This window comes from Cercospora beticola, chromosome 1 (assembly GCF_033473495.1).
Source record: "Cercospora beticola chromosome 1, complete sequence".
Lineage (NCBI taxonomy): Eukaryota > Fungi > Ascomycota > Dothideomycetes > Mycosphaerellales > Mycosphaerellaceae > Cercospora > Cercospora beticola.
In genome coordinates this window covers 2,463,437-2,475,091 of record NC_088935.1, presented here as the reverse complement: position 1 = coordinate 2,475,091, position 11,655 = coordinate 2,463,437, and the positions used below count along the sequence as shown (strand labels likewise).

At 53.5% G+C, this 11,655-nt stretch overlaps 6 protein-coding genes across 6 annotated transcripts; 4 read left to right on the top strand and 2 right to left on the bottom strand.

Annotated features, from left to right (window-relative positions):
* Positions 1-465: 465 nt before the first annotated feature.
* RHO25_000966 (uncharacterized protein) lies at positions 466-1,813 on the top strand (the record flags this gene model as incomplete). Its single annotated transcript, XM_023593573.1, has 4 exons — positions 466-1,323; positions 1,378-1,434; positions 1,516-1,664; positions 1,714-1,813. 4 exons carry the CDS (start codon positions 466-468, stop codon positions 1,811-1,813), a joined length of 1,164 nt encoding a protein of 387 aa, XP_023458420.1.
* A 450-nt stretch (positions 1,814-2,263) lies between these two features.
* VMA2 (Vacuolar ATP synthase subunit B) lies at positions 2,264-4,026 on the top strand (the record flags this gene model as incomplete). The annotated part of the gene is made up of 5 exons (XM_023593572.2): positions 2,264-2,368; positions 2,429-2,513; positions 2,576-2,631; positions 2,687-3,446; positions 3,500-4,026. 5 exons carry the CDS (start codon positions 2,264-2,266, stop codon positions 4,024-4,026), a joined length of 1,533 nt encoding a protein of 510 aa, XP_023458417.1.
* A 1,823-nt stretch (positions 4,027-5,849) lies between these two features.
* Positions 5,850-8,160, top strand: RHO25_000964 (uncharacterized protein; the record flags this gene model as incomplete). Its single annotated transcript, XM_023593571.2, has 3 exons — positions 5,850-6,189; positions 6,266-7,593; positions 7,648-8,160. The coding sequence occupies 3 exons, from the start codon at positions 5,850-5,852 to the stop codon at positions 8,158-8,160; spliced, it is 2,181 nt and encodes a 726-aa protein (XP_023458418.1).
* Positions 8,161-8,923: 763 nt separating this feature from the next.
* Positions 8,924-9,481, bottom strand: RHO25_000963 (uncharacterized protein; the record flags this gene model as incomplete). Its single annotated transcript, XM_023593570.2, has 3 exons — positions 8,924-8,953; positions 9,009-9,232; positions 9,304-9,481. The coding sequence occupies 3 exons, from the start codon at positions 9,479-9,481 to the stop codon at positions 8,924-8,926; spliced, it is 432 nt and encodes a 143-aa protein (XP_023459615.1).
* Positions 9,482-10,255: 774 nt separating this feature from the next.
* RHO25_000962 (uncharacterized protein) lies at positions 10,256-10,864 on the bottom strand (the record flags this gene model as incomplete). The annotated part of the gene is made up of 2 exons (XM_023593569.2): positions 10,256-10,576; positions 10,655-10,864. The coding sequence occupies 2 exons, from the start codon at positions 10,862-10,864 to the stop codon at positions 10,256-10,258; spliced, it is 531 nt and encodes a 176-aa protein (XP_023459614.1).
* Positions 10,865-11,157: 293 nt separating this feature from the next.
* RHO25_000961 (uncharacterized protein) lies at positions 11,158-11,555 on the top strand (the record flags this gene model as incomplete). The annotated part of the gene is made up of 3 exons (XM_023593568.2): positions 11,158-11,243; positions 11,296-11,435; positions 11,500-11,555. 3 exons carry the CDS (start codon positions 11,158-11,160, stop codon positions 11,553-11,555), a joined length of 282 nt encoding a protein of 93 aa, XP_023459621.1.
* Between the last annotated feature and the right edge of the window lie 100 nt (positions 11,556-11,655).

Here is an 11,655-nt window from a genome sequence, read left to right as displayed (position 1 = left end):
TGAGAAATGCTGCTTTGACGTTCTATCAGTGCGAGGACAGCAGCAAATCCGATGGTGAACGATTAGGACGGCGTGGTCTACGGCTGGTCGGCGATGGACCGCTTGCTCGGCACGCGTCTTCCACGTTGCTGCACCCCTACATGTATCGATACGTACCCCGCTCATGACTTGGCAGGTCGATGATCAGCCATGTCTTTGGCTCTAGAGAGCCCTGCACCAAGCCTGTGAGTGGCTATCAGCCTATTAGCGAGCAGCCGCGACAAGAAAGAGAAGCTGCTTGATCTTTGATGCCGCCATAGCAGGGACCGATGCCGGCATGGCAAATGTTTGAATATATCAGAGCTCTTCATCATCGCCATCATTCACCCGTGAGATTTGCTCTGCTTTTCTTCTTTTCACACCTGTGTTAAGATCTTACACATACCTAATCATAGTTTTTCTCAAAACAAGTCCTCTTCAGAAACAATGGCACCTGCACTAGTTGAGACGACCACTGTGCCAGACGTGACGTACACTGATAAGAAAGCCGAAGATGTTCATCGCAAAGACAAACTGCAAAGCTCTCAGTACAAGGAAGCTTTCGCCCAAGGAACAGCTTCAACCAAATATGATATCGAACTGAAAGGAGATGGAAAGCATGCACCGGCAACATACCCTCACTACTTGCCGTACTGGGACGATACCAAATACCCTCCATACGAGCCATTCGAGCCTGTTGAACCAGGCAAAAACGCCGACCCAACATTCCCAAATCTGTTGGCCGGCGCTGAGGTCAAGGAGTTGACAGCCAACATTGGCGCCGAGGTGACTGGCATCCAACTTAGCAAGCTCAAAAATGCCGGGAAGGACGAACTGGCTCTCTTTGTTGCGCAACACAAGGTCGTAGCGTTCCGTAACCAAGATTTCGCGGACCTGCCGATTCAGGAAGCCATCGATTTTGCTGAATACTATGGCCCCAGTCACATCCATCCTGCTAGTGGTGCTCCAAAAGGATACCCAAAGGTGCATCTTGTCCATCGCTCAGCTTCGGACACCACGGCGAAGGACTTCTTTGAAGAAAGAACCAACAGCATCACGTGGCATTCTGATGTCACTTATGAGATGCAGCCTCCATCAACGACTTTCTTATATCGTCTGGATGGTCCAACGGCGGGCGGTGATACTCTGTTCTGCAACATGGCTGCTGCATACAGACGGCTGTCGCCGGAGTTCCAGAAGAGGCTGCATGGTCTGAAGGCTGTACACTCTGGCCATGAACAAGCGCAGGCTGCGCTCGCGCGTGGATCGATAGTCCGAAGGGAGCCTGTGAGCAATGTGCATCCGGTATATTTCGAGTCTAGCCTTTTCGAGTGCGTGCCAGAACTGACAGCGAAATAGATTGTGCGGACGCATCCAGTCACCGGAGAGAAGGCACTTTTTGTGAACCCACAATTTGTAAGTATCTTTTTGGCAGCATTCAATCGTCGCCGACGTAACGCCCTGTTGAACAGCAACCATGAACTGACTGTTGTACAGACTCGCCGCATTGTGGGCTTCAAGAAGGAAGAGTCGGACTATCTGCTCAACTTCCTCTACAACCACATTGCTTTGGGTGCCGATATGCAAGTCCGCATGAAATGGGAGAAGGGGACCACTATCGTGTGGGATAATAGAGTCACTTCCCAGTAAGTCTGTCATACGTCATACTCTCGAATATATACTGACTGTTTTCAGCACGGCATTGCTGGATTGGGAGGATGGACAACGCCGCCATTTGGCTCGTCTGACCCCAAGAGCTGAGAGGCCATTCGAAACGCCATTTGAGTCTAACTAGACATTGGTAGATAGCTTGCAACGACTAGAAATGTCCGTATTGTGGAATGCATCATGACTTGTACGAAATGTTACGCCACCATTATGGTGATCGGGCCATTGCGTTACTTGGAGTCTCTCGTGTGTCTTGTTGGGGGGTGCCGTGCGTTTCCAAATGGATTGTGCGTGTATTTAGATGACGAGGTGCGGAAAATGTGATGTATGTTCAGAAATGATACAGTGGGAGGTGAAGTAGACTTGGTACGAGTCCGTGCGTCTCTGACCACAGCTCCATCTCGTTGCCAGCTCTCAAGCTTGTGACCTCAAGAACGCCGTCAGGCACACAACTTCACAAATAACCCTCCGCCTGCCTTCCAGTACCTGCAGGCATCGCATCCGCCTCTTTGTCCGGCCCATACTCCATCTGAAAGCATCGCACCATTTCGAGACCGCCGCTTCGCCGACCGCAGCCATGGCCAAAGGCGAGGATGTTGATCCTCGCATGATGCGAGTGACGCCGCGTGTGCGGTACAATACTATCGGGGGTGTCAATGGACCACTTGTTATGCTGGAGAATGTATGATGGCGCACAACGGGGTTTGGATACGTGGAAAGAGTACTGAGAGCGGCGACACAGGTCAAATTCCCACGATACAACGAGATTGTGTCTTTGACACTTCCCGATGGCACAGAGCGATCGGGACAAGTGCTTGAGGCAAAGGGTATGACACTTGAAAGTGGCTGGCGGTCAACAGCTGCTTGAGAGCTGACACTGATTCCGCAGGCAATCGCGCCGTTGTGCAGGTGTTCGAGGGCACATCAGGCATCGATGTCAAGAAGGTGAGCAGTGCAATGGTATGGACATCTTTTTGACAGCCGCGCTGACATTTTTAAGACGAAAGTCGAGTTCACAGGCCACAGCTTGAAGCTGGGAGTGTCAGAAGACATGTTGGGTCGTGTCTTTGATGGATCGGGAAGAGCAATTGACAAGGGACCAAAGGTGCTGGCTGAGGACTATCTGGACATCAACGGATCGCCAATCAACCCGTTTTCGCGAGTCTACCCGGAGGAGATGATCTCGACTGGTATCTCCGCCATCGACACAATGAACTCTGTTGCTCGTGGGCAAAAGATCCCCATCTTCTCAGCATCTGGTTTGCCTCATAACGAAATTGCCGCCCAGATTTGCAGACAGGCTGGTCTTGTCAACCAAGCAAAGCCTAGCAAAGGAGTTCACGACGATCACGACGACAACTTCTCCATCGTCTTCGGTGCCATGGGTGTCAACCTGGAAACAGCCCGCTTCTTCACCAAGGACTTCGAGGAGAACGGAAGTATGGAACGTGTCACACTGTTCCTGAACCTGGCCAACGACCCCACCATCGAGCGTATCATCACACCGCGTCTGGCTTTGACGACTGCAGAGTACTACGCCTACCAATTGGAGAAGCACGTCTTGGTCATCCTGACTGATCTAACATCATACTGCGACGCCCTTCGTGAGGTCTCTGCTGCGCGAGAAGAAGTGCCTGGTCGTCGTGGTTACCCGGGTTACATGTACACTGATTTGTCCACCATCTACGAACGTGCTGGCCGTGTCCAGGGACGAAATGGCTCGATCACCCAGATTCCTATCCTGACTATGCCTAACGACGGTAAGCACAGGTCGATGCCGATAGAATTGTCCACAACTAACACGTGCCCGCAGATATCACACATCCAATTCCCGACTTGACAGGCTACATTACCGAAGGACAAATCTTCGTGGATCGACAACTCGACAACAAGGGTGTATACCCACCAATCAATGTCCTGCCTTCGCTGTCCCGTCTGATGAAGTCTGCTATTGGTGAGGGTCACACGCGCAAGGACCACGGAGACGTGTCCAACCAGCTCTACGCCAAGTACGCTATCGGTCGTGACGCCGCCTCGATGAAGGCAGTCGTCGGTGAGGAAGCGCTGTCAAACGAGGACAAGCTTTCGCTCGAGTTTTTGGAAAAGTTCGAGAAGACGTACATTTCGCAGGGCATGTACGAGAAACGATCCATCTTTGACGGATTGGACAAGGCATGGGAATTGCTCCGCATTTACCCCAAGGAGCTGCTGAACCGTATCCCCAAGAAGGTGCTGGATGAGTACTATCAGAGATCGAGCAAGAAGGATACAAGAGACAACGGGGAGGAGGAAGGACAAGCTGAGCAGAATGGGGAGAGCGAGAACTTGATTGATGCATAGTTAAATTGGTCAAATAAAGCACAGGATGATATTGTACCTGCTGGGTAGCTTGGGCGATTACCAGCATAGTCGGGCGAGCATTTACAACGTTCTTGTCACCAGCACAGCCTTCTCCCGAGTCCGCCACAACGGGCAGAATGCAGATGAAAGTATGCCTATGAGAAAGCGGCGTGCATGGATAGCACAGCGCGACAGCCTATACAGCAAAGTCAGAACCCAGTCGAAAGAAATTTCGAAACGTTGTGGTGTGAAGAGATGATTTGCTGGTGTTTGGGTCAGACATCCAAGGAAGATTGCGCCCTCATTTACCCCCGATAGGTTCGTGGTGGGGGATAGAGTGAAAACTGCGAATGTGGTGTGTGTTTCATCATCCAGCTGGATGTGTGTAGGAGAGAAATCAAAGCCACTGACCTCGTGTGTGCGTACTGGTGCAGTGCTGCCGATCGACATATTGTGCATGCTCTTCGCGCGGGAAGTTGGGTGGGATCCGGAACTCGAATGGGTGGACGAAAAATCGAGGTGAAAATCTGGACAAATTTGCTGTTAGCAGCTGCGCGGCACAGTGGTGATGTGTGCGGGAGTAATGAGGTGCTAAATGTCAGACAAAGGTTACTGGCAAGTATTACATCCCGCCGGCGAAGGCAGGACGAGAAGACTGATTTCTTCAAGGGCGACTCAGTTGGGAAAAGAAGACATGATTTATGGTTGTCATCTTTCAAGTGTGGCGGATGTTGGTGAGTGGAAGGGGCGCGTGTGTACATACCTTGGGTGTTGCGGCTGCAATGTGCGAGGTGGTAGATGGGTTGGTGGTGATGGTCGAACAGCTTGGAATTTGTAGAAAGAAATCCAGAGAGCTCGGGCGCGGGAGCAGCGGCCGAGCTTATCCCGACGTGCAAAAGTCGACGTCAGGACAGCGAGCACATAACTTCTCAGAACATGGGCGATCAGACGGGCAACTCATCGGAGGAAAATGGTGTCGTCGCGATGATCAATTCCGCTGCGTGTATTGTCGGCGTGGCAGGGGAGGGCGGAGCGGTGAGGTGTGCAAACGCGAGTAATGGCAGCATTGCAGCAAAAGGAAGCAGACGCAAAGGGCCAGGACTTTCAGGGGCACGTGTTCGTGTCGCTGAGGGCGTGGCAGGCAGAGGCCGCTGTGCTGCGCTGTCGACCAGCACTTCGCTCTCCCGCACCGTCTCGTCTCGTCGCTGCTTGTGCTCACCGTCCCGAGTCGCCGCCGCCATGCGCCGCCGACGCTGAGTGCACCCCCAACCACCACCTGCACCACCGCCGCCCGATCGAGGCACGACGAACGGCCTGCCCGCTGCCGACCTGCGCTGTGTTGAGACACGGGCTTGCGCCGAGTAGCCACGGACTGATCGACGGCTTGCCGTCACCTCGACCTGCCGGCACGCTGGACACTGGGTCTCCCGCTTCGCATCGCGACTTCACTCCATCGCCGCGCGTGACCCTCCACCCCATTCTTCCCCGTCGGACTGCTGGACCGTGTCGCCAGTGCACGCTCGCCCGCCCGCGCACCGCACCCTAGCGCACCGCGACGCACCCGCGACAGCACCCAACGCCAGCGGGCTGCGACCGCCGACTTCGATCCTCTGAGCACGCTGCGTGGGACCTGGGCTCTCACTCGACGACTGCATTGCTAGCCTGCATTACTCTATGCATTGCTGGCCCCGCCCTGAGACTGCTGCTCGACCGCTCTCAGGCCGGCGGCACATCTTCGCGCCTTTGCGCCCTCGAGCCTCCACCTCCGCGCTGCTGCACGCGTCGCCGACGCCTGCGCGCATTCTTTCTCTGAGCGCGGCAACATGATGGCCGCGTATCAACCCACGCCTGGAGGCGTGCACCCAGGCATGGCCCATGGTCACCCGGGAATGGGCCCGAATCCAGGACAACACATGGGACAGCCAATGCAAATGCATCCGGGCGTCACAGCCCCACCACATCAAGGAGCCGCAATGATGAGTATGCAGCCTGGTGCAACGGGCATGGGCCCAGCAGGAATGGGCGGACAACATCCTGGTGCTGGGATGGCTATGCCCGCGCAAATGGGTGGCCAGAGTATGGCTGGCGGCGTACCCAACGCACAAGCCTTGAGCCACATGACTGCGCAACAGCAGATGGCTCACCAGCACCAATTCGCACAGAGTGAGTCTTGATAGCGTGTCAAGCGCGCGGCAGTCTCGCTTGCGCTGTCCGGCATCAGCTAATATGACATTCGCAGTGGCTTCGAATCCGAATTTGGCTCAGCAGCATCACATGATGCGCATGCGGCAACAACAAATGATGGCCCAGCAAGCGCAAGCTAGTGGCATGATGCAACCTGGGATGCAGATGAATCCCCAGTTGGCACAATTGCAGCAACATCAGCAAGCCCAGCAAGCTGTTCAAGGTGGAGGCCAACAGGTGCAGCTGACACCGCACTTGCAGCAGCAGCAGATGCAGATGATGCAACAGCAGGCTCTGCAGCAGAGGCAAGCTGCTCAGCAACAGCATCAGCAGAGTCAAATGGCCCAGCAAATGGCCATGCAGCATGCAAACTCTCAGCAGAGTAACCCAGGTCAATCTGCGGCTCCCAATCCTCAAGCGCAAGCCGCCAATGCTGCAGCTGCAGCACAACAGATGCGGCCACAGTCGCGGGTAGCCAACCCCAATGAACAGACCCCTACCAACCAGCAACAACATTCGCAGCAAAGCCCGGCCCAGCAAGGTCAACCTCAGGCACAGCAAACGCCGCAACAAGGCCAAGCAGCTATGGCGCAGCCCCAACCGCAACAGCAGCAAGCTTTCCAACAGCAGCGACAACAGCAGATTGCATTTATGCAGCGGCAGCAAGCAATGCAAGCACGCATGGCCCAGCAACAGCAAGCAGCCTCGGCGCAAGGGGGCATGTTTATCCTCAGGCTAATGCACTTCAACGACCACCTCAGCAACTTCACGCCGGACAACGACAGCTCCGCGGCCAATGGCAGGAATATCATGCACTGGCACAGCTTTGTGGAGAAACACTTCGCAGGTGATGGCCGGCTGATACACAGCTTCGCCAACTCCGACCAGAATGGCAACCCTAGCAGAAGGTCGTTTGAGGTTCTGCGACCCAATGTCGCCCGCTATTTCTATACGTATTTTGACTCGGGGGCGAGTTCGCTACGATTGCACACAGAGCACGCACGAGAAGTTCCGCATCCCAGCGGCAGCCACCAAGTCACCTGTCAGAAGGCGATATTCTCAGTATCATATCCGAACGGTGCGCGGCTGGAAATGACAGGCTCGTTACAGGTTCTGTACTCTGCCGGGTCGGACCTGATCGAGTGTTTATCGTTTCAAACGATGAGCACGGAGGAAATTCTCTCTCGAACCCAGATCGAGAAAGTCCTTACTGATTTCTCCCCAACCATGTCCACCAAAGCGTCACCCAAGATGACTAAGAACAAACTTCCGAAGGCGCAGCAAAAGCTCCAGGAAGCAGAGAATCGGATCACGATAGATCATTTTCCCAAGACACCGAAGGGCTCCATGGGCTTCACGTCCAAAGTACAGCATTTCTTAGAGGTGAGTGAGGGTGTGATGAAGCCGCAGCTAGAGTGATTGTCTAACAGGAAATAGATCGGCGAGACCATGAACATCATGTCTGATCTGATGCATGCCGCGCAAGAAAAGAAGATGCGGCCTGAACAAGCACTGGAAGCGCTGGTGGCCGAATACGACAACCCTCAGATCAGCCTACCTCCCAATGGAGTACCTCAAGGCTCACGAACGCCGAGCATGGCGAATATGCAGATGGGCCCCAACGGGCAGTTCTCATCGCCAAATGTCTCACACATGAGTCTGCCGATGAACGGATCGCCGCACCTGGGTCATCCTGGCGGGCTCGCACCTGGAATGAACATGAACTCGCACACACCTTCGCCACATCAATCCAATATGGCCGCCCCGCCCATGATGCCTCAGCATAGCGCTCAAGGCACAAATAGCAGCGTGGCCAGCGAGAACACAAGTCCGAACCTGAACAACAGTAATAAGCGACGACGAAGTACTGTCAAAATGGAAGGCGATGAAACTGAGCCCGGGAACCGCGTGAAGCCCAGTCCGAGGATGAGCAAGAAGCAGAAGCCTTGACACATGCTTCTGTCATTGTTCGTCGTCGGCAGTGGCGCTCTGTGCATCATCAGGTCGTGCTCTGGGTGGGATGCTGCAACATATTTTACGACTACCCAAGCGGGATATTCCCCTATTTGTTTTGCTCACCACTTGCAGATGTTATTGTTGTCAATCGGCCAGCGCGGCGTTTTCTTCCTGCCGACACTGATGGTGTTTGTTTGTTTGTCATTGTCATACCCGATATACCTGTCTGTTGTTGCCACGGTTGCCTGGGACGTACGGAGTGCAGAACAAGAAAGAGAGAAGGAATGAAAAAGAACGAGAAGAGGAGGAAAGGAAAGCTTGCACTCTCTGGGTCTTCCTCCTCGCATCAGAAAGAGAACATCTTGGAAGAGCTGTTGGCTGATTGATTTTTGGTTTCTTGTTGCTGCTGGTTTAATCGCTGTCCAGAGAACCCGTGGCTCAGAAAGAGAGAATGAGATGGGAGGGGACATGCTCCTTACTCTAGGGCGTTAGCGCTGGAATGGCGCAATGGGGGAAAGACCTCCTATATTGTTTGTTGACTTTGCGTGGAGTGTGCGCGGACAGAACGAATGCATTAGTGGAGAAGGCATCTTTGTACAATTATACAGTGTGTGTGATGTGATGAAGGAAATGGAGAACTTTTCAACTGAACATTGACCCTCTTTCTTGGTTTCCATTGTCCGTGAGGTGCTCGGTGTCATCACATTATCAACGAGCCTTGAGTGTTCATTTACTTCACAGCGCCCGTCCATTACATTTACTTAGCGTTTGCCATTGCTGCAGTGTCCTGCTCAGGGTATCAGCGATGATCCGACACATTATGACTGAAAGACCAAGCTCACCAAGTAGACCTGATAGAAGTCCATTTTCAACTCTCCACCAACCTGCGAAAAGTGCGCTCGTGCAGACCAATCGACAGTGGTGCCTCGGCCGTCCTTGAGCGTGTAATCGACAGTTCCATAGAGCATAATATCGTCTGAACCCGATCCGAAAGCATACAGTTGAGCAGGCTTGTGTGAACGTTTGGCGACCTTCTCCCACATGCCATGTCGCATCTTAATGATGCCTGTTGTGCAGATTGGTTAGCTTTATTTTCGCCGAGAGCCGTGATCGATGAGAGAGCGGGGCAGAACACACTGTCTCTTCCTTGCACTTTGTTCGACGCCATGATAAGAACGCCATCATTCGTAAATTGATCTGCGTATCGCTCATGTCCATCGGGAGTATCTGAAATGGCGTAGAAGTTCTCGAAAAAGCTTCTGATCTCAGGCTTCACTGTGCCATCGGCTGGAACGGATGCAGAGTATTGGCTCATCTTCGCGGCTGAATCTGTTCGTTGTGTATTTACGTGTTGAGTGTTCACGAATGAAGTGTCGGATGGAGGTAGGCAAGAAAGAAACAGGAGCGCCGAAGAGAAGTGATTCGAGTGTCGGACCAATTGTTCACGATCTGCTAAAGAGGAGGAGAAAGAGGCCCGGTATGATGGTGAGATGTTCCGACTTTCGGTCGGATGTGAGCTCTCGGTTATTAGCTTGCTGAGGTACTTCGGCAATGGGAACACAATACAGATCTGAGTGTGGAAGTTGTAGAAGTGGAATGTTTCTGTTCTCCAATTGTGTTACCTGTTATAATTTCGTCGAGCTGCACATCGTGCTAGTCGTGGAAGAGTTGTGAGAATCGCAGTGCTTGTAAGTCTTGTCTGCCATGACCTATACGCCTGCGGCCCGCGCACGACTCTGCTCGACGCTTTGCACCATTATGTGAAAGTGCACCAAGGGTCGTATTCGTAAACCTCTCTCACGGCGAGAAGTTGACAATGCTAGCTTCTGGTCGTGAAAATCAGAGCTTCAAAAGCTCTCGTACCGGTAAAGGTTGTCCCTTTTCAAAGATCTGAATGCGTCCCAGTCGTTATATACAAAAGGAAGCTGCTGCAATGTACACGGGCTTGAATTAATCAATACAGACTCCTAGCTCCGGTATAGGGAAATGGTCGCTGATCAAGCAAGCCACTGCCTGCGACACAGAATGTGGTTTCTCACATCTGTGCCCGTGTCGTTCGCGTGAATCAACCGTCTCGGTATGGCACCACCTACTTGCCTGCAATCTTTGCCTCTGCCTTCTCAACCGCCTTCTCGAGATTTCCTGCCTCCTGCTTCGCATCGTCCTTGATCTCCTCGCCCACGGACTTTCCGTCCAAACTCCGCTGGTACATCAATACTCTTGTGGTTTGCGTAGCGCCAACGCAGAACAGCAAGAAGTTCACACTGGCCAGGAACATGTTTTGCGGTCGAATGACGAAGCACCATCGTGTCCAGATCAGTCCAGTGGCCATGAGGGCTGAATTTTGTGAGAGCGAAAGATCTTTAGCGGGACGAGCGAAGTCAGCGGCACCGGCGAGGACGAGGCCCCACTGAGATTGGAATGTCAGCACGTGTTTATGAGGTTGAGCCGTACGAGTAAAGCCTCCGGCGGGCTCAGCTCAACTCACCTTCATGATGGGAGCCCAGAAGTGCACCGTCTTCGGCCCAACAGGAGAGTTCCATAGCTTGGCAAATCCCGACTGCTCGGTCTTTGCTGCCTCTGCAGCATTTGTTGCCGTTGATTGGGCTCGTCGTTGAGCAAAGGTGTTGACTTGTTGGCGAAGCGCGGGCTGACGGAAGCTGTTCTGCACAGCGCGGAGGCCGAATCGCGCGGACATGGCGGCGGTGATGCTGAGGAATGAAGGGACGACGCCGATAAGTGTCCGTGTGTCCAGCTGGCCTCGAGCGTGAGAGCGTGTGCGGATTGTTGAGGTGGTGGTGAGCAGCAGTGCCAATGCTCACCCAGCAGCACAAGGCGGAGTCGTGATGGAGGCTCTTGCTTGGCGCTATCGGACTTTGTGCTTTGTGATTGCCGACCGCATTGATGCCGCCGCTCACTTGACTGCTCTGCAGCAGCGCAGCTCGACTATTGTCTCCTTGTCCGTCCTTCTGCCCCGTTCCTGTCAACACCATGTCGGGCAAATATGCCTTCTCCAAGGCCCTCAAGGAGCTGCGTTTCCACCACTGCCAGACTTCAGAGCACTCCAATGCTGTCCGGTATGCACTTTCCCACGAAGCAATGCTGCCAGCCCATCTGACCCTCCAATAGCTCGTTCCTCACTCGCGCCTATCCAACGATGAAGCACCACAACCCATACACGCCCATTTTGATCAGAGAAGCAATGGGCTTTGAGCCTCGAGTGATTGCGCGTTATGAGTTTGGGCGGGAAAAGGCGGAGGACTTGAAGGGTAGGATGAGGAGCCCCAACGCTCTGAGCGCTTGGTTCGCCGAAAACTGACATATGCGCGACAGGATTGGACGACAAGGGGATCGAGGATAAAATCACCGCACTGGTGAAGGGCCAATAGTTAAAAGGGAGAAGGGGAACATCTTATTGCTTGCGACGAATGGAATTGTGAAGCACACTGCTTCTTGTGTACATGTGTACAGTACGACAGGGCCTCGAAG